This window comes from Anopheles moucheti, chromosome 3, assembly GCF_943734755.1.
Source record: "Anopheles moucheti chromosome 3, idAnoMoucSN_F20_07, whole genome shotgun sequence".
Taxonomy (NCBI): Eukaryota; Metazoa; Arthropoda; class Insecta; order Diptera; family Culicidae; genus Anopheles; species Anopheles moucheti.
This window is the reverse complement of record NC_069141.1, coordinates 45,106,672-45,127,061: the sequence shown is the minus strand read 5'-3', so window position 1 is coordinate 45,127,061 and position 20,390 is coordinate 45,106,672. Positions and strand designations below refer to the sequence as shown.

Sequence of the window (20,390 nt, the reverse complement as noted above, 5' to 3'; positions counted from 1 at the left end):
CATATAGTACTGAACTGTAATGCACAGTTCTTGCAATATGATCAGACGTCTGACGTGTGGCGTTTGACAGTGTCCGCGATCGCTACCTCCTCTACTACGTACGTCTGAACAAGGCTTCATAATCAGCTGATTTGGATGCTAAATTGTTTTGCAAACGCATCTGATTGCGAGTATAGAAAACGCGTTATCTTAACTCTTGAAATATGAGTGTAAGAAAGTCTCCCTTGCAAGAACGATCCATTATTACGCTTGAAATGAAGGCATTGAGTTCGATCCGCATTTTAGACAACACGATCTCCCGGGTATGGGTAGAAATACCGAGTCCTGCAGCTGAAAGGCATATTACAAAGCTGTGGAGTTGAAAAGTGTTAACTTTTGAGTTTCGGTTTCAAAAACGTGTGTCACTAATCCTTTACACAATTCGGGTACCGTTATAACTTCACAAGGGTGAGTAAAAGAAATTGTCTCCCTATCTTTCATAATTAACTAACGTTATTAGGGTAAACTTTCGGAGCTAATTGTAGCTTGCTTGTACCTAACATGCAAGTGCATGGAATTTGTACACGTTTATTATTGAATTGAAAGAATTTTCCTATAAACAATTGAATCGTTTTTATTAATCGATCTTGTTTATTCGAATGGCACGTTTTAATCTACTATCTTCTTCTTCGTTATCGGCACAACAACCTCAACAGGTCTAGGCCTGACATTTCTGGCTTTCTAAGACTTTTATTTACCCGTAGCAGAATAGTCATTTCCGAGTTCGGGGGATTGGTCCAGATGGGATTTTGGACCGGTTCTGTCGTGCGAAGACCGGCGCTGATACCGGTACACCACCGGGCCGCCCCGGTTAATCTACTATACTACTACGAAACTTTTCTGTTTTGCCTACCGGTGCTCGCATAAAATGAAATAAAGTGTGATCACTTCATTTTATTTAGCATAATGTTATGATACAATATACACAATATATTTTATCGGGCTATGAACAGTTCTTCTCTAATTTAATGGATGATAAACGACACTTTTTTAGCGACCTAAATACCTTGCATAATTTTGAACAAATAACTTACAATACGCTTGTTTCCATTTCAGCAGGAACCTTAAACTCCGTTATTGGCGATTTGTAGAGTGGACTATCCATCTGATATTTAGTCTCTTGCTCCCTTTCCTTTTCGAATTTAGCAAACATTTTCCGATCATCGTACGTTAGTTTGCATCTGTAGCAAAATAGCAGCATTATGCCACCGACAATGATCGACACAGCGATGCCAAGCCCGGCTGCAATCAAATTAACCTCTTTGCATTGGAAGTTCTGTACTTTGAGCAATGTTTCTCCATTGGTTGAAAGTGCGTACGAGAATTTGTAGTCGCACACATTCTTTTCGTCGTTGAATCGAAAAGTGCAATTTAGAAAGTCTGTAAAGAGGCGCAACAAACGTTAGACGAAGCTATTAACATTTGCAAGAAGAGAATATTTACCATAAGTTGCGGCAATCAGCTCTACTTTGTACAGTCCAATCTTTTCACGACACTTTCTGTCCAAATCTTGGCAAGGAATACCATTTATTCCATACACTGCACAACGGATGCAATCTTCGTAAGATGAGCATAGTGCCGGTTGTTCGCCATCCTTGGTTTCACAAAATGGTCCAAAAAATGATTCGTCACAAGTGCAACGTCCACAAGTGCACTCTCCATGTCCAGAGCACAGTGCGTCGTTCGATGGTGCCTTACATCCAGTTGTGTCCATCGTGCAATCACAATTGTCACCAGCCCATGGGTTCAAGCAACTGCATGTCCCACACATACAGGTACCGTGGTCTGGACCTCCACAAATTGTACCATCAATCCTGCAACCCCGAAGCATATTAGCCCGTTTTAGTGTTATTTGCAAGTTAAGCAACATAAGGAATCAATTATTCATACATACGTAGCACATTCGTTACATTCGCAATGTTCACCTTTGAATCCGGGATTACAGTAACATTGGCCGCAAATGCATTCTCCACGATCAGAACAAATAGGGCCGGTACGCAGCTCATCTCCATCACTAGGTGCCACACATTGCTCGAACAGTTCTCGTCGGTTTTGAGAGTTTTGTAGATTGCATTCACACGTTTTTCCTATCCTGAAATTGAAATTCCAACACGTACATGAGGAATACAGCGATGATTCATTCTGTAATCGAATCTTTCAACAAGAGAACATACCATCCAACATAGCACTGACACAGTCCACACACGTAATCCCCGTTGAAGTTGCACAATTCACTCAGTTCCGTTGGTTTCTTGTTTTTATCACAGTCACAGGTAGTTCGTAAATCGATTTCTAGTTCAACTGCTTCGTTGCTGATCAGTTTCTCCTCAATGCGAATAGTGACATTCTAGAAAAAAGAAATCCCCAAGTAACGTTGTACTTAAAGCTGCGTATAGCATCTGCACCAGTTAGCTTACCGTTACCGATGGGTCTTTTGGATAATCCAGCAACTGCAACTCGACGTTGAATTTATATTCCTTTCCAATTTCAATGTTGTCACATCGGTTAATCGGTTGCGGTACGCGATACATTCCACCACAGTCAGTGGTGTAACGCACTTCAAGATAGTCCGGCGAGTTGTCTGTGAACTCTACCCGTTTGATAAATTCTCGATATCCATCATCTACCAGCTGAATAATGTTGGACGAATCGTCCTGCAGCCGGCCTACGCTTGTAAACTCTGGCATTAGTTCGCTCAGTCGTCGGTAGTACGCTTCTTGGGCCTCTGTGACGGCAAATATCACGGCCGTCTTTGAGCGTAGCAAAACACGCCAGATTTGCTCCAGTGATGGATAATCGTACTTTAGCACATCCACAAAGTTGCCCTCCTCATCTAAATGGCACTGTTTGTCGTTTTCTTCCACGATACCAGCCAGTAGCCCATCACCAGCCATGTGTAACCACCCGTCCGTAGCCACGATTACAATTTTGCGAGTGTTCGAGCCCCATCCGATTTGTTTTTCGCATACCAGCACTTGCATTAGCGCATCCAAACCTGCCTCTAGATTGTCCACATTGCCGGTAACATTACTTTCCTTTACCTGCGCAATAAATCTATCGATATCACGCGTGATCTTCAACCGATGCCGAAAGCCGTACGTTGGTTCGCACTGATCATTTTCCGAATAGCATGGATTCTGGAGACGATGTGGTTCGGATTGAATAAACGGTACGGCCGGTTTGTCGGCGAAACTGCCAAATCCGAGCTGATAGTTCGCCGTCATGTTAGCTAGCGCCAGTGCCAACTGGCTACCCATGCTTTCTAGCGTTGCTTTATCGTCTCGCATCGACCAGGTAAGATCCATCAGGTAGTACATATCCAATGGGTAGTTTTTGGCAGGTTTGTATTGAAACGAAATAGTTTTTGCGGCCACTGCATGTTAAGGGTTAATATTAATGGTTCAAGTACAGGCCAAACCGTTCGAAATGCTTACATTTGCCTAAGCGTAGATTCATTTTCTGGGGCGATATTTGTATCGCTTCTAGCTTCTGAGCATCAAAATCCCGATGCGGCTCATTTTGCGTAATTTGAAGATGGGAATAGTTGTAGTTCGTCTCAATTTTGGATGCGTTGCAATTCGATTCTAATAGCTCTTGTTTCGTCATGCATCGTGATTTTCTCATTTCGTAATTCTGCAATATTAAAGCAAAAAATGTTATTAGGAAAACGTAATTTTGAAAACATACAAACAGCACAATTATCAAGACATTTTAATATGTTGTTCGTGCAGTGTTTGATGTCAAAATGAACGAACCGCAATTTGTCTGAGCGAGAGTTTTACGGGTCAACAATGATCGATTCTATGTCTAACACATTGTTGAAATGCAAATGTAATATTTTTCAACAATGTGTGAACAGCTGGATCATCCTAAAGACAACACGCAATGCATCATTCTGCTTTTTGCAAGAGAGCTGTTAAACTGAAACTTTAACAAAATGTTTAAAGCGGTATGATACATATCAACGTATAAAGTATGAAATATTCTGCATGTGAAATATTCTTCAACGTATACAACCAATAATATTTATTTATGTAATTCTAACAAAATGTTGTGACATTCCTCAGCACTTGGACGTGTATTTCATACTGTTGATACTGGGTGAGTCATGCCTTAACAAAGTTATGCAATTTCCGAAAGCTACAGAAAAGCTAATGTAAATCCCTACAGCTACAAAGAAGCTAATGTAAAATGGTTTATGAAGCATTAACAATTAGTTGTTCTACGTGACACATTTCGAACATATCAACAGAGACCGCTCCCATTTCCACTTTATCCGAAACGCCCACATCCATGTACTTACTTCATCCGTACACCATGCACAGTCTTTGTCAGCGTCGAGGCATTCGATGCAACTTTTTTGAAAGAAGCACTTTGTTTGGGCAATGGAACGAGAGGCTGAAATGAACATAAAACCACACAAATTAAAAGGATCATCATCGTCAGCTATCGGATCAAACAACTCGTATGTTTATACGCTTCAAATATCATACATTGTGCAAATGCTGAAACAAACAGAATCGTAGACACCACGACCGTTGGTATTAGCTTGAATGTAGTCATGGTTCACAGTAACTTGTCACTTATGGTGTGATGATTAAAATTTAAATTAAACTTGCACTATTAAATATTATAGAAAAGCAACACATTTCTCCAAGGAATTGTGGAACGAATTCGAATAACTATAACTTTAGCTGCAACCACGCCGTCACTTTCAGAATGATTGTAAAACTTCGGGATAAGTTGCAGTACCGGCGACACGTCTTATTTTCGATAGAGAAAACTGCTGATAAGATAACCGGTCTCCAAAACAAACAGAAACGCAAAAGAATCAAGCGAACAAACGAACACACTCTCTTAACCGTAGACGGTTCGCTCGCAACTAATGTAGAACAACAATATTCCTATGCTTAGGCTAGCATTCGCCACCACGAACACTATCTGAGCCTGCAAATGGCACATCGCCCGTTTATTCTTCTACCGGCGAGTTTTGTTTACCTCAGCGCTCTTGGTTCCTTAGCGCATGTAGTCTGTCCCATGGTTGTTGAAGAATATATCATATACATCTTCATCGTACCTGTAGGTGTCGTTTAACTATCGATAACAGGCTGTGATAACATTTACGCTTACGCTTATTTTTACTCTGTTTTCATTAGGCTAATGTAGCCCCACCATTCAACATACCAACTCAATTTAGCCTTAGTTTTTGTTTAATTGTTTCATATTCACGATGGATGATTTACAGTTTGCGTCAAGCGGTGGACGCCGTGTCAGCGTCTTTGCTGTTTAGCAGCTTCAGCAACTCAAACGCTTCTGGCAGTAGTCCGTAGTTCCCCCGGCTAAACAAATATTTAAAACTGAAGTAATCAAACTGTATCCTAAAAGTAATATACCATTTTCTTGTACCGTGTAATTGTTTGTCAGTATAACAAAAAAAAAATAAACAAAACGTTATAAACAGAACAATATTTTCTAGTTGGTCGATTCATGTAAGATGGTATCTGGTATGCAACTTTCGAAGGCAGTGCTCACTTCATATGATCTGATGTCGTGTTGGAATAATTTTCGTTTATATACGATACGACGTGAAGCTAAAGCATTGAGTTCCGGTGTTTCGTTCAGTTTTTCTCGAATATTTGATGAACCGGTTAGAAACGAGCAAGCGGCGCCGATCTTCACTCGTCACGACCGCTATAAAATCCCATCCGGATAAAGTAAAAAAAAAGCTAGCAATCGCCAGGCCTGGACCTCTTGAGGTTGTTGTGTCGTGAAGAAGAAAAAGATATAGACTTAAGAAGATTTTGTGAACGATTAGAAGACAAATGTTGGATATCAAGTAAGCAATAGCACAATCGTATATAAAATTGGGAATTCCTGTATAGTCAGTCCTGCGTACTGGAGATTGGAACGGTCCTGTCGTGTGAAGACCGGCACCACCACCAATACACCACCGTGCCCTTCTGCTACAGACATTACACAGCCAATCGGTCATGGTAAATCCACTGAATGTCGTCATCAGCACCTGGATCTCCGTAAATACCTTATTTGACCGTTTCGTTTTCGTTTGGTTCTGGCCTATCAAATCTCAATACGTCTATCTTTTTGAGTCAAGAGTGATTTTTGCGACGCCATATATAATTCACATATTTTGACAGTTTTTGCTGCACTGTGAAAATCTTTTGTCTTTGTAATCCATCGGTTAGCTAACATCTTAGTGAAGAATAATTACAAAATAACTGTTCGATTATGTTCTAGTTTTTTGTGAGCTTTAGCTGTCTCTTTGATTAAGCCTCGGCAATTGAATTAATGATTATTAGGCTAGATCTTCCGGTAGAGGGTCTTTAAAACCCGTTTTGTTCTTTTTGTTGATCGTCGATCACAGAAAGAATTTTCTCAGTAAAATTGTGTGGAAGTCGTAGTTGTAGTCCCAGCCGCAGGCAACCACGTCGTCCTCAGTGGTTGCAGTGTCCTCAAATTCCCTCAAAATAGCCAAGAGAAATAAAAAAACAACTTTTTGAACATATTACCGTTACAAAACCCCCGAAATCATAGCTATGTCAGTAGCTGAATACGGTGAATATATTAAAATTATATCTTCTGAGTACAAAATAGTACGCTTCAAAATCAAGAGATATTCTGGACTTAGATTAAAAGTAGGAAAACCAGATTTGTCCAATCTGCAATTTTATTTATATTTTTCTTCGTTAGAACGGCCGGACCCGTATCGACTTATTTTACCACGTAACCGGATAGTCAGTCCTTGCTACGGGGTGTTGGTCCGCATGGGATTTGGTTCGATTCGTCCGTGAGAAGACCGGCGCCGTTACCACCATGCCACCGGCCCAAACCTGCAATTATAGGGACAATAAAAAATATATTTCATTTGCTTGCTGCTTAGGTTCATGCCTCATCGTTCGATGTAAACAAATTTTGTGGAATTTGTTTCGAAATGTACTAGCAGCTCGAACAAGGGTGTCCACATTGACTATATTTAAACGGATCTGCCTTCGACAAAGTATCCATTGATATACTCTTAGCTAAGCTCAATAAACTGGGCTTTCATGCTCCTATATCACTCTGGCTTCTTTCGTATCTTAAAACAGGACTCATGGAGTGAAATTCGGCAATTTTAGCTTTGAAGCTTTAGTTAGCTTTTCCGGTAGCTCGCAAAGTAGTAACAAGGGTCCTATCATGTTCTTCTTTTATATGAATGACGTTTCGTTAGTTTTGATTGACGATTGCTACTTGGTCTTGGAATCTTACTAGACGATGAAATGACTTTTACCAAAATCTTTGAGGACATCATAAGCAAAAAATTCGAAGTCGAGGTTTAGTTCATAAGCTGACAATAGAGTTTCGTGATCCTTTTTGTATTCAAGTTCTCTATGATGGTTTGGTAAGATCTTCTTTAGAGTATGGATCGATTGGTTGTCCCGGTTCGCAATTAGTGTACTTAGATGGCCAAACGGTAATGATTTGTCATGCACAACTAGGTGTTTATTGTGAGGTTTAGAATCGCTTGACAAGCAAACACGTAAAGGCCAAAGTGATTTTTATTACCGATAGGCGAGTTCAATTCCCCCCGTTTGTTGAGTCAAACTAATGTACACGTCCCTAGCCAAAACACGCGCTCAGCAAACTTACTTTCTGTGGTGAGACACAATACATCATATGCGGCTAACAAAGCTACACAACCAGCCATGATATGAAGTTTTAATACCTTTTACTCAGGAATAGATTTTAACATACTGGCATCGGATCTGAGCGAAACCTTGCGCTATCTTAGTATGTAAGGCACTGAGTTCTGGGGCACAATGAGGTGGACTCGTGAACTACAAAAAAAACAAATATCTTGGCGGAAAGTACTTAATCATTGTGTGGATCTTGCAGGACACGATCGAACCATTGATAGTCAATCAGCATCTTAGTTAGTATACCTTAGTTCCTACTATACTTACTTACTAAAAAATCATCAATTTACCTGAGAAATGAAGCGAAATTCTGAATTCTGAATATATAAGGATAAATAAAACGATAGTTAGAATAAAAATAAAATAATTGTACATCAATCTTTTATGTTTATTTGCTTTGTGGTTTATGATTTATTGACAGACCGTTAATATCTATTGTGTTCATGTATTACAATCGTCGAATAGAGTGCAACAGAACCGAACGCATCGGAACGTACTCAATCGGAACAGATTGGATTCACACGACACTAGAATAAAGTCGCAGATAATCACGATTCTAACATTAACAACAGGGCAAGTAGTGATGCATACCCGTACTTTACTGAAAATCCTCATGCCCTCATCCTCATTTGTAATTTTACAAATCTTGCATCTCTATTTAGCAAACTGTTCCCCCCAAATTAATTAATACAACTAACCAGTTAAACCAGCATTTTAACAGCATGCCACATCAACGCATCCAATTCCTGTGCATCACTGTTTTTTCTCACTTCTTATTCGAAATCACCCAGGGTATATCCAGCATAGTCTGGTAACGTCTTAAGCTAAATGGAATCGTTCTGACAATGGCTAACAGATACAATGATCCAGGATTGAGCGTTTAAAAGATTTTCATCTTCCACTCGCTGGTTGGCTACGCATTCGTTAACGAATCGCATAGTTCCCATTTGTTTATAGCACACGTTCGCCAGTGCATTGTCTGTGGACAAGGAGGGGCGACGATTTTGTAGTATTATTATTATCACTGGCAAACGTATTGGCCATCTCTTTTGTGGTATCGCATTCCGGGTTACTTAACGGTATCATACTGTGTTGCGGAGCAGCGTCCGGTACCAAACGTCGCAAAAATCCGGAATTGCATCCCCAAGGAAATATCCTGAAGGAATACAAGATGTTATGTTACAGTTTTTGAGTTTAAAATCTCAATTATATCGCACACTTACCATTTGATGGCCAACATTAAGCGCAAATATCCGGGAATGATTACGTACTTCTCATTTTTCTGGACACCTTCAATGATTTTATCTGCCACATCATTCGAATCCAGAGTGGGAACCCATCTGCAGGAATTATAAAAATAATTTAACTTTATAAAATACTTTAAGAAATGCATGCATTTGATAATTTAACCATCAAAGTTGATCTTAATTGATCGACATAAAATTGATATATTAGAAAAACAGAAGAGTTGGAAAAAACGTATAAATAACAACAAAAATGAAATAAATTATACAAAACAATGCGTAAATACTAACCTAGAATTTACATCGTCGAACATTCCAGTCGATTGTATAAAATATGGGCAAATGACTGTCGTGAAAACACCTTGAGCCCGAAGATGTTCAAGCTCCAACCGTAATGCTTCATCAAAGCCAACCTGTACTCGTACAGCAAAGTAAGACACCATTGAGCACGAAAAAAAAAACATTGCGCTGAGTAATGTTATAAATCACATTTTCGATTAACACTTCGGATACTTACCGCAGCAAACTTACTGGAACAATAATCAACCAGCTTGGATATACCGACATGGCCAGCCAGAGAAGCGATAGTTATAATGTGTCCATGGTCATTTTTCAACATCGCTGGTAGAAATGCCTTTGTCGTCTAGAGTTGGTCCGCCGGAAATGACACATGTAGAATAAAATAAACTCTGTAGCCTGTGTCGCTTTCGATTTCGTTGCTTAACCACTGTTGTGCGTATGTGTTTGATAGCTCATGAGAAACTCTTTATTCTACTATAGCAAGATAGCAATCACGTACCGATTTGTCTACCAATTTGGAGATTCATTTATATTCGAAGCATTCGTGAAGCATTTCCTTACTATTATTATACGGTTCTTGCCGTACAAATACTACTGCAAGAGCTACGTCTAACACACCACCTATCAACTTACCCAGAAATGTGCAAGTACATTGACACTAAAAGATCGTTCTATCAAATGATCCGGAGTGTCTAAAAGGGCGCGACCAGACACGACACCTGCATTGTTAAAGAGTAACGTAACCTGAAAGTAGAAGTGGAAAATCGTATTAGCACAGTTCTAAACTGGTTTGCTGGAAGTATTTAAAATTAACTGATCTATAAACACTATATATGGCATGTAAATGTTGTTATCGTTATCTAAAATTTCTCCCGAAGCGACTAATGTTGTAAAGCTTACAACTATACACTAGGCGTGTATAGTTGCTCCACTGTTTGCTGCTTGCTGAGGCTAGTAATTTCGATCATCTTAATTATAAACTCAACTAGTAATTAATGGCACAATTATTCGTCGGGTCCGCATTTATAGAGGGTTAATCTAATGACAAGGTCCTTCGGTAGTTTTTGTGCACCTAACAGTACACACATTTGCATTCATGTGTAGGAATGACTACACAAGTACATCAAGTACGACGACGCTATGAATGAACATGCAAATTATACTCAACCATGTGCTTTTTCCATAAACGCTAACAATAGAAACTTTCTGTGCATGAATAGGTGGAATAGGTTGTAACATATAATAGGCATACTTACATCACCAATGTCTTCCTGTATTATTTTCGCATACTTGTACACCTCTTCCTTGTTCGAGATGTCCACTTTGTATCCTTTGCAGAGTCCTCCTAGGGATTGGATCAGCTTCACCGAGTCGTCTAGCCCTATGTCGAAGGCAAAAATATAAAAGAATGTGTACCCAATCATTTACTGCCGACAATGGACCAATGCACTGACCTTAATACATCCGTACAACAGAAAGGGTCATTGCTAGTGCAAAGACCGTAAACTTGCCCTGCTGTGAAAGAGTTATCTTTTCCATCGCATATTACTTCGTCATGGTCAGTTGTGGCAAGCACCGAGTTAAAGTTCAAAGCTTACATTCTCTCTACACAGTCATAAAGTAAGGTTTAATATTATTGAAACCTAACCTACAAACTGTAGCTTAGTTGCGGGTTTAACTTGTCTGTGATTGTGTGAGCTTTAAAGCCACATTATAGAGAATATATTTTGTATAATTATCAATGATTTCTTTTTGGATTTGTATGATGTTAAATGTGTTTTTTTTTATCAAGCAAAATAACACTCAATCCTTCAAAAGAACAAGTAACAGGCATGTATGAGGTATAATTAAAACCAGTTCCCCTGGAAATTATTAGTTAGAATAATGCAACCCGTGCGATATACAGCATTTGCTGAAGTTATGACACATCCCACCAGTATTCATTGCCATGGTTTACCACAAGCACATGCTATCTTTTTTATCAATCCCGCTGATCTTGACCCAGTGCAAAACAATATTCACATTATGATCGAGCATCTCCACGTGCAATGAGTTGTCGACCTCGGTCTGGTTTTCGGGGTTTCTGATTGTATTTTCTTCTGTGCACGCTCGTTTTTTTTTGTTGCATTTAGCAAAACCAGTTATATACCCTTTTGTAATTTCATTTTCTTCGCTCGCCCATCGTCATCGCCAACAGACGTCACCGGTTGCAACTCATCCGTTTCGTATGGTGGCAGCATCCACGGGGTTTATCACCTGGCGAAACGAACGTTGTTAAAACGAAAGTTGACAACGGGAATAGTAAGAGCAAACATAAAAGGCAACGAGTGTCTGTCTGCGCTCTGGCGACCTTGAATATGTTGCAGTCTGTTGTGAATTTACATCCATGGGGACTAGTATGCATATCATATGTTCTCCGAGTTTCGTCAATGTCAGCTTCTTATTTTCTGATACACATTTACTTTACTAAGTTGTTCATGGGGATTTTGACAGTTGAAAAGGTTTTTTGAAAGTGCGTGCAAAACCAAATCAATGATTTACTTGCGGCTTATAAACTCTATAGCGTGCTATAGTAAATCAAAACGTTATACTCATAAACCTTCATCAAACGTGCCTGAAAAAAATGATATTAACAACATTCATACCATCAGCTCAGCATTATAACATAACTTAATGACTGCGGACTATTCACATCTTAAGATGCAGCTCACTCACTCGACAACTTTTTGACCTTCAATTGAGCCAAGAAGTACAAGTGTGTAGAGCAGTCGTCATCGATTCAATGAGTTATTGAAAGCTTTACCACATTCACTGGGCGTTGTAGTTGCAGAGCAAGATCTTTTGACCTTCGGCAATGCTTTGTGAACTATTAGAAACTGTGATGCCAAATTTCAACATTGCCCACTCCGGCCGTCAGTAGTGGTAGGGTATGTATCAAATGTGATGTATGTACCAAGTACGGTTCATCTCATCAGTATTGGGGAAAAAATCACATGTTCTCATCTACAGCCCTGTGCACTATTGAACGTACCATGGACATATTTTAATGTTTTGTAAATAAAAACGTTAACACTGAGGTTAGACGGTTTGTATGATGGGCATTGCAGCTAATAGAAGCAATTTTATCCAAACACTAAATATATTAACCTATAGTGCCAATCATACGTCCGTGCCCGGCAAGGGGAAACAAGTACGTCGTTGAAATCTTGATATTTCCTTTTTATAACCATGCAACAACCCATCTACGCGAGCTGGTGTACGCTTACACAAGAAGTCTTCCATTTTCTGAAGCTTCATCATGACGCCAAAGTACTTTTCGCGTTTCTTTGGAGTAAGAAAAAAAACACGCGTCATTCGTGACATTCCGTCATTGGTGGTGCAATAGCATTATACTTACACAAAACCGACACCGACACGGTGTGCTTACCTAAGCCGTCTCTCTACTAATGCCTTTCGGGTTGTTTGGATCTTAATTGTCGGATACATACCTTCCTGATTTATATCCCACAGCACAACCTTGGCGCCGAGCTTTATGAGTCGAAGGGCTAGCAACCGTCCAAGACCGCCACCTCCGCCAGTCACTAATGCTATCTCTCCGTTCAAGTCTTTCTTTGGTACGCCGAATATTTGATAGTAAATTGCCTGAAAGCAGATGGAAAGAAAGGAAACATTTAAAATTCAGCTAAAAGAATTCTACCACCAGGGCAAATAAACGGAAAATTTATCAAAACAAATATACAACCATCCTCTCGACATTCACGGTCAATTGTCACCGGGAAGGAAAGCAAACAAAAGGTTAAAAGTAAAACGCCCGCAATGCTACATAGCTTTATTGCTGATCAGTGACCATGGTCATGACATTATTTGCTTTCCAATTACTATCCTCGTGCCGACTCCAATCAATTGCGTGGTGTTTAACTTGACATACGTGCTAGGGGCAACCTCCAAATCTTCCTCCATCGGTTTTCACGTCAGCTGTACGTCTCCCATTTCTCTCCCTTACGCCACTCTACACATATTAGCGTAGCTGTGTTTGCAACATTGCAACTGTCTAAAATCAAAGGCTCTCCACGAAGACAAAACAAACTTACGCAATTTTTACAATTTTGTTAATTTTGTTGAAGGTCAACCATATGGCTTTTGCTTAAATTATCCCCCGGAGGGGTGTAGCCACCAGACCAGATATTCAACGAGTGCTGGAAGCATCATTTGCTGCTAAATCGCCAGCATTAAAAGCAAATGCGAACCGATGCGCCTATTCATTCGATTCCGCAACTCGCGTCACTTCCCCTTAATGTCGGGGTGTGCTAAGGTTCACATTATTGCGTACAGACACTCGATTACTTCTCCCATTTTATAGAGGGAAGAAGTCGTTTAAATAATTACTCCTTGAAAATCATCTCGAGCTGTGTTTTTTCCCCTCCCTCTCGACGGCAGCTGGGTGCAAACAAAGTTCCAACACAGCGCATTACACACGCACGCACGGTGTACGTTGATTGCAATGAATCTCGCATAATATCATTAGTAACCTGACCGGCGGCTTGCCAAGCCCGTGACTAGCAATCTTCAAAGGATGTGGGAAAAAATTACCACCTGTTACGAGTCGGACCCATTAGATTCAATTTCGCATAATTTGAACTCTCGTCACAATACAGGTCGTATCGAAGTTTCTGTAAACAACGGAGTTCCAGAAATCAGGGAAATTAAATTATATCAATAATTTTTCTTCGATGGCCCAATAGTCAAGGTGTTAGCAGAAAGGCTTCTCACTTACTCGACCAATAGTTAAACAAATTCGGACTGACGATCAAGTTATGTGGTAAAATTTCACTCTACCATGTCAGTTATGGCAGGTATGCTCTACTAACATTATTACGTCCAGAAAAAAAATCAATTTGTTCACGCATTTGTTAAAGATTAAAGATAAAACTGAATGTAAATAGGTGTATCAGTATCGATCATCTTGATTTTTTTATTCTTATCTAATGTCCTATATGGCGGATCATTTAGTACTACAATTTTACAATCGGTTATTTGAATTACCTTCAGATGCAAAGACCGTTTTGAGTTTTATGTGTCTTCGGTCGGTTGAGAATCGATCCCAGAATACTTAACTTGAGTAGAGTGTCATTCGAAATCATTGTGAATTGTAAAGAACAACTGCAAATCTTACGTATATTTTTAGAAATTCTAATTGGCATTTATCAATTCAATCAATTTTAATGTTTGTTGTCTCTCTATGTTGCTGTTTCAAGATTGTCCCTCACTTTTTCGAATCTAACTCTCACCCGAAGCCATTGGATGTACTTAATCGCAAACTATCATAGTTCACCGTGGTATTATGCGGTGGGTACTGCAGAAATAACCGCGCACTGTGCTGTTCGATCAGTGTGGCCGTGATAGCAGCATGCTTAGCCAAAGCATAGTATGGCCAGAGCATGTTTGCACAATACAGTCTTGCTGTACCCAATACCTCGGATAGTTGGTAAAATGCAATGGCTTCGATGAAGAAAAAAAAAACACGCCGTTGGAAGAGTTTTTGCATTGCATTCGCTCTATTGGTTAGGTAGGGCTGGGCTGAAAAGGGTTGCATAACTGTAGGAAATACTGCGATGCAATGCCTGCTGAACTAGCAGCACCGTAGGGGCTTGATGCGTGTAACCGGTCTTCAGGCGAATGAATCTCTATGTTCTCGAACGTACTATTCGTACAACAAAAATGGTATTGTAAGTCATTTTTGAACAATTGCACAAGACAAGACAAAAAAACGATTTGTATTTTGCACTTCGTAGTTTATGTGCTTCTTTTATTAATTCTTCTAGGCAGAAGCGCACATTTTCGTACTTTGTGTTTTCTAAAAAAAATTAGTTGATAAACGATAAAAATTTCGTTTTATTGTTTATAATTTTTGTTTAGTAAGGGCCTAACTAACTTATTAATCATAAAAAAACTAATGTAACCACCAAAACAAGAATCCAACATATCGTGCATATGTAGCTATAAAAGTAATATTTGGTAAAAACATAAAATATTTATACACTTTATCCACTACTCACCTGCAGTATATATCCTACGGACGTTAACAAGAACACTATCACATCCATTACCGTTCGTCGTATAGACGGCTTATTCCGGGATGGATTAAGCTCAGTCTGATCGAACGAGAAAGGTTTTCCTTTGGATGCTAACATGTTGTTTTAGTGCAAGGAAGGTGGTCGATCAGCGCACCAAGTTCTTCCAAAATCCCGCTGCTGCAAAACCACACTCTTTCACTTTCAAACTTCCGTCCGGGTGCCAATCGTGCAGCGTTTGTACGGCGTCTAATAACCCGGCAAGTGGAGTAAAAACTAGTTTTGCACTGCACTCGCTGGCACCAAACAATTTCACTCTATCACTTTTACTTCCTTCTCTTGTCGCACGTGTATGTTATCTCTTCTGCATGCACTGCAGAGCCTCTAACGACTACTCCAACACATGCATCGCTGGAATCGCGTACTCGCTACTCGAATTGTTGGCGAGCTGTAGATGAAGAAGTGTGAACTACATATATGTAACCGAAATCGTTGCACGGTACTGGGTTACACCTCTGCTGTAACCGTGCAGCTATTAATTGCACTATTGTTTAGCAGTTTTTTTTACATACGTCTTACACAAACATTGAGGTGAATAACAAAAACGCACACATCATAGCTACAGCCGAATCTAAACGTATACACAACTCACCATAGTTAAAAGGCAGACCAATGCATCCAAAAGTTAGTAAGTTTGATGTTTCTCATTTTATAATCGGGCAGTATCTAATATCTTTCTTTTATTCCTGCCCGATCATTTCCCTTTTAATCCCAGAGCAGCGGAATATTCCAGCTTTGCATTACCATTGTTAATAACACAATGCCCGGCTATATATTATGCGTTTGTGTTACCACCAAATCACTCTTTTCAGCTGAGCCGTATTTAATGGTGTGGCAAAAGCGGGCCGTTACCAACCCGGTCACATGAAGGCATATTATTCCGTGCGTTTCACTTTCATGCGAATCTATTTTCAACGCTCTTCAAATTCAGACTAAAGGCTAATGACGATTCAGGTAAAATTTTTACCTAATTTAATTTTTATTCTCATAAATAGGCAAATTTCATTATAATTTGATTGCTAACGACTTTTCGCTAACACTCTTTAAATCTCGAAACGACAACAGACACTTTTATCGAAATTTGACTACTACTTTGACGAACATTTATGCACAGATCACTTGTGACACACGTGTCGCGAAACGCTTATACAATTTGCGTCTCTAACGGCGTATGGAATTAAAACGTTAAAAGTACACAAGCGACGAACCCGCTCAACCGTTCACGCATCTAGAACAACGCTGCACGAAAACCCCAACGAAAAAGCTCACCTATCACACATTCGCTGTGCCAAACGCACGATCGCGATCAACGGACGATCAAACGTGCACCACCACTCTAACCAACGGCTGGTAAGCATCTATCTGGCCCCATCTGACTGGCAAGCATCTGGCCCCGAGGACGACGATGGTAATTGAAGTTTGTAATAACTGTTACCGCTGCCGCTGCTTCGCGTACTTGAAGTTGGAAGCCTTTCGCGTTGTTGCTCCTGCTCACTTCGCCGACGTTCGGCCGTACGTACCGTTCCGTGTCTGGTCGCAACGATACACACCAGGCTGAAACGTACGTTGCCACTCTTGGCAGCTTATTTCTTTTTCAGCTTGCGATGCTCCGAAAACACACTCCGGCTATCCCACTTGTTTTGCGGCATATCCCTGTCGCTTTTCAGTGTGTTGCTTTCTGTTTCGATGGAGTTTTTTTATGGGAGTGCTTCTTCATTCACTTCTTTACTCATATCATTATAATGTATTTTATGCCGCGCCGGACGGTGCCATATCTCTTTTTATGCTGGTTTTATGCTACCTAGTGCCCACTAGACGGCCACTGAGCATTCACGACATTTCGTTTGTCTGTCTGGTCGCGTGCTAACAAGGGCACGCAGCAGCTTTTCGTATCTTCACTTTTCAGCCAGTGCTTTCGGTTTCATTCTTTTCTGCAGTTCTTTCCACCGAGAAGAAATTATGTTGGCTGAAACATATTTCATGTTTCATTTATTTGCGAAATTGAGTATGCGAATAAACAAAATTTATAATTTCCGAAAGTGATAACCTAATTGTATTGCTAAATTCGAGTGTAGAATGAATCTGAATCAGAGTCATTAATACGAATTATTCTTTGAACCGACTAATGACTCTGAATCTCTATGCCGATGACTAAAGACACCTCAAAGATTTAAGGATCGCAACATAACCTTCTCCAAGGCTTCGCATAAATTTAGATTTTCAGCATTTTAAGCGTTTGGAATGTGCATTTTCACGAAATAACCCATGTATTGTTAGCATTCAATTGCGTAGACTAATTAAGTGATTTTTTTTTTCGTCGCTACTATTCTAGATTAGAATTTGTAGATAACGTAGATTATTTTATAATGCTTGAGCGCAGCTCGGTTTTCGTACTGGTCCTAACGTCTATCAACTATACGACCGAACCAGCCCTACTAATTATAAAAGCATCTAAATTAACTACGATTACGTTATCTTCCTACGAATTATAAGCTTTAATAGTTGCAAGTAAATCCTGTTCCATCGGTGGAACTCAATCGAATGTTAACAGTACTATTGTTATTTCAACTTATCAGAAATTCTTATTTCTACATCAATCTCTGAAGACTAATGAATGTGAAATGCATGAATGAAAGATGCATGCATATAGAAGGAGTTGAATTAAGATTTGAATGACCCTTCTCAAATGATTCATTGGAGACATCACTTCTAAATTAGGCCAATCACAATGACACATATCTTTCAATTAAAACGAAATAAGATCAAAGATCAACTTTAATGTTATGCATTCTTGCTCTTAAAAATACAACTGGATAAATTATTACATTCTCCCAAATATTATTGATCTATTCTTAGGAACCAAGTACATGTGCTTTTACTACATACGGAAGCTTTTTGTAGACAATGTATTTATGATCTTATGCAAACTATAAACACTGAAAAAATAACCATCTTTCCTGGCTATACACACAGTGATACTAATTTCATTATGACCCAATACTAAACACTTGCCATGTTGCATAAGGCATCGCAATACAATGTGCTTTTCCGTAAGATAAGAACCAACACCTGCACAGTTTCAACGTTTATTCGGTTATGGAATTAAGGTGTTTCGTATGTGCGATGTTTGAAAACCTGGCCGTCTTGCAGGAAGGGATATGCAACTTGTGCTATGTTGTTCGGCTTTATTTACATACCACGCTTTGGCAACCACATCATTTCACACATCGCAACGGCGGCCACAATGTTCGATTCTATGCTTGCTTAGTAAAACTTTGCATGGCTCAGTACGTGGGTTCTCCCGGATGCGACCATACTACGAATCAGAAGCCAATGTTTAACAGACTAATGTAATACACACATTCGTTCTGTGCTCACTTTATGCCACCGTACGGCAGCATTCGGAAGAATTCACCAATGTTTACGCAATGTTCGGTCTTAAATTAAGTTTTTTTTTCTTCCAATGTCAATATTTATCGAATTCTTTGTGTGGCGTTCGCCTCCCATGGATAACACTCGACCCTGCCGGTATCGACTGTCGGATAAACGTCGGGATTGCACCGTCACCTACCGATATGTGACGAGTACCGATGATTTTGTTAGCACAGCGGAATATCACAATATGTAAGAAATGAAAACGAGAGTAATTACTTTCTCACGAGCGTGCAATTCAAAGCGTTTGATTATTTCGTTTCATATGCGACAATGCGAACGATGCCGGTCTGGTACCGTTAACGTGTCATCACAAACAACTGCGGTGAATATCAAAACACACACAAACTCTCAGTTTGACTGTTCGAACCGTACTGCGCATGTTTGCGGCATTGTTCAGCGAAAAGGATCTGTTCTGTCACTCGGTACCTACTTGATGGCACATTTTTACGCATTGAACGCTCCGTTACTCGTTGCTTTCGCAGTGGGTTATTGCAGTTGTTAGCCCTGAACACCTGGATTTGAAGCGGAAGGTAACCGTTAACTATTGAAAGTGCACCTAGGTTAATAGTAATATTTTTTTATCGATTGGCTGAAACCAATTAGCCCTGTTTTGGTCACAAAATTCTAATGACATTGATCTGCGGTACGGAGCGACATTGACAGCTGTCCCGCATCCATGCGTACCGCAAACAAGCGTGATAGTGGTAAAAAAAACCAAGCCAACAATAATAAAAAAGCGATGAAGAACTGCAATCACTGCTGGGTGCTTCGGCCGCTGGTGGGTACATTGCCGCTATGGGTACACAAAGCCTTTCATTACAACCGGGGGTACGCGTGTACATAACCTTCTCCAAGGCTTCGGGGCTGTGGTCACTCGTCATTCAAATTCCACTCTTTGCTCAAGTAATCTCTCAAACCATGCTGTTCCACCGGCCCGACCGCTGCTGATCGCGCACACGGCTTTCTTACGAACACATCGCTGGCTGACCGCACAGCCACATGCAGAAAACGCACCTGCACGAGAATTACCATTAGGGAAAGGAGGTCAATTTCATTATGACTTCGGTGCGATGGCACCAGGTATATGGATGCGAGTGGATATGTGTGGTCTGGTGTTCGTGAGACGTCTTCAAATGCTCACACGATGGCGACGATGCGGCTGTATTCAAAACGAGGAGCGGCCAAAACAAGCGACGTGAAGATACATCTAAATTGCTCGACTAATCATTACGAATCATAATTGCAGTTGCCAAATGCGGTAACCTTCTTTCTTACCGCACGCGAAGCTCCCTCGGGTACGTGCTTTTTTTTCCTAACACTATGATAATCGTAACCCATTACTCTACTAGCGCCTTTAGGCCTATAACACGAACGTTTATTTATTGTTTTAAGCAAGTATTGATTGCAATATTAAGTGGCACATTTCATTCATCTCACAAGAATGTGGGAGTTCGAACTTGCTCTTATAATATTATTAATATTAGGGTATAAGTAGTGTATCATACGCATAGAGATTCACTAATTAGACGATTATTAAGACAATATTATTA

The 20,390-nt window shown here is 40.0% G+C and overlaps 2 protein-coding genes across 3 annotated transcripts; both read right to left on the bottom strand.

Annotated features, from left to right (window-relative positions):
* Positions 1-606: 606 nt before the first annotated feature.
* On the bottom strand, positions 607-5,350 carry LOC128304446 (integrin beta-nu). 2 transcript variants are annotated; one of them, XM_053041635.1, is made up of 8 exons: positions 5,224-5,350; positions 4,343-4,437; positions 3,474-3,672; positions 2,457-3,412; positions 2,214-2,386; positions 1,934-2,131; positions 1,483-1,853; positions 607-1,419 (listed from the first exon to the last, which is right to left on the bottom strand). In XM_053041635.1, the coding sequence occupies exons 3-8, from the start codon at positions 3,661-3,663 to the stop codon at positions 1,070-1,072; spliced, it is 2,238 nt and encodes a 745-aa protein (XP_052897595.1). In that variant the 5' UTR covers positions 3,664-3,672; positions 4,343-4,437; positions 5,224-5,350; the 3' UTR covers positions 607-1,069. The 2 variants fall into 2 exon arrangements, with proteins under 2 accessions (XP_052897595.1, XP_052897594.1); XM_053041634.1 differs by lacking the exon at positions 5,224-5,350 and adding an exon at positions 4,533-4,803.
* Positions 5,351-8,230: 2,880 nt separating this feature from the next.
* Positions 8,231-19,190, bottom strand: LOC128304449 (short-chain dehydrogenase/reductase family 16C member 6). The gene is made up of 9 exons (XM_053041639.1): positions 19,057-19,190; positions 15,331-15,793; positions 12,763-12,916; positions 10,531-10,655; positions 9,908-10,018; positions 9,492-9,617; positions 9,266-9,387; positions 8,954-9,070; positions 8,231-8,886 (listed from the first exon to the last, which is right to left on the bottom strand). Exons 2-9 carry the CDS (start codon positions 15,463-15,465, stop codon positions 8,682-8,684), a joined length of 1,095 nt encoding a protein of 364 aa, XP_052897599.1. The 5' UTR covers positions 15,466-15,793; positions 19,057-19,190; the 3' UTR covers positions 8,231-8,681.
* Between the last annotated feature and the right edge of the window lie 1,200 nt (positions 19,191-20,390).

Coding starts and splice junctions, on each gene's coding strand:
- LOC128304449 (XM_053041639.1), bottom strand. CDS start 15,465: ATGTTAGCATCCAAAGGAAAACCTTTCTCGTTCGATCAGACTGAGCTT. Junction 9,618..9,907: donor ATGTACTTGCACATTTCTGG/GTAAGTTGATAG, acceptor GACCAACTCTAG/ACGACAAAGGCATTTCTACC. Junction 9,388..9,491: donor GTTCCAGTAAGTTTGCTGCG/GTAAGTATCCGA, acceptor GTACGAGTACAG/GTTGGCTTTGATGAAGCATT.
- LOC128304446 (XM_053041634.1), bottom strand. CDS start 4,602: ATGACTACATTCAAGCTAATACCAACGGTCGTGGTGTCTACGATTCTG. Junction 3,673..4,342: donor GTGCATGGTGTACGGATGAA/GTAAGTACATGG, acceptor TTAATATTGCAG/AATTACGAAATGAGAAAATC. Junction 1,854..1,933: donor GAATGTAACGAATGTGCTAC/GTATGTATGAAT, acceptor TCGGGGTTGCAG/GATTGATGGTACAATTTGTG.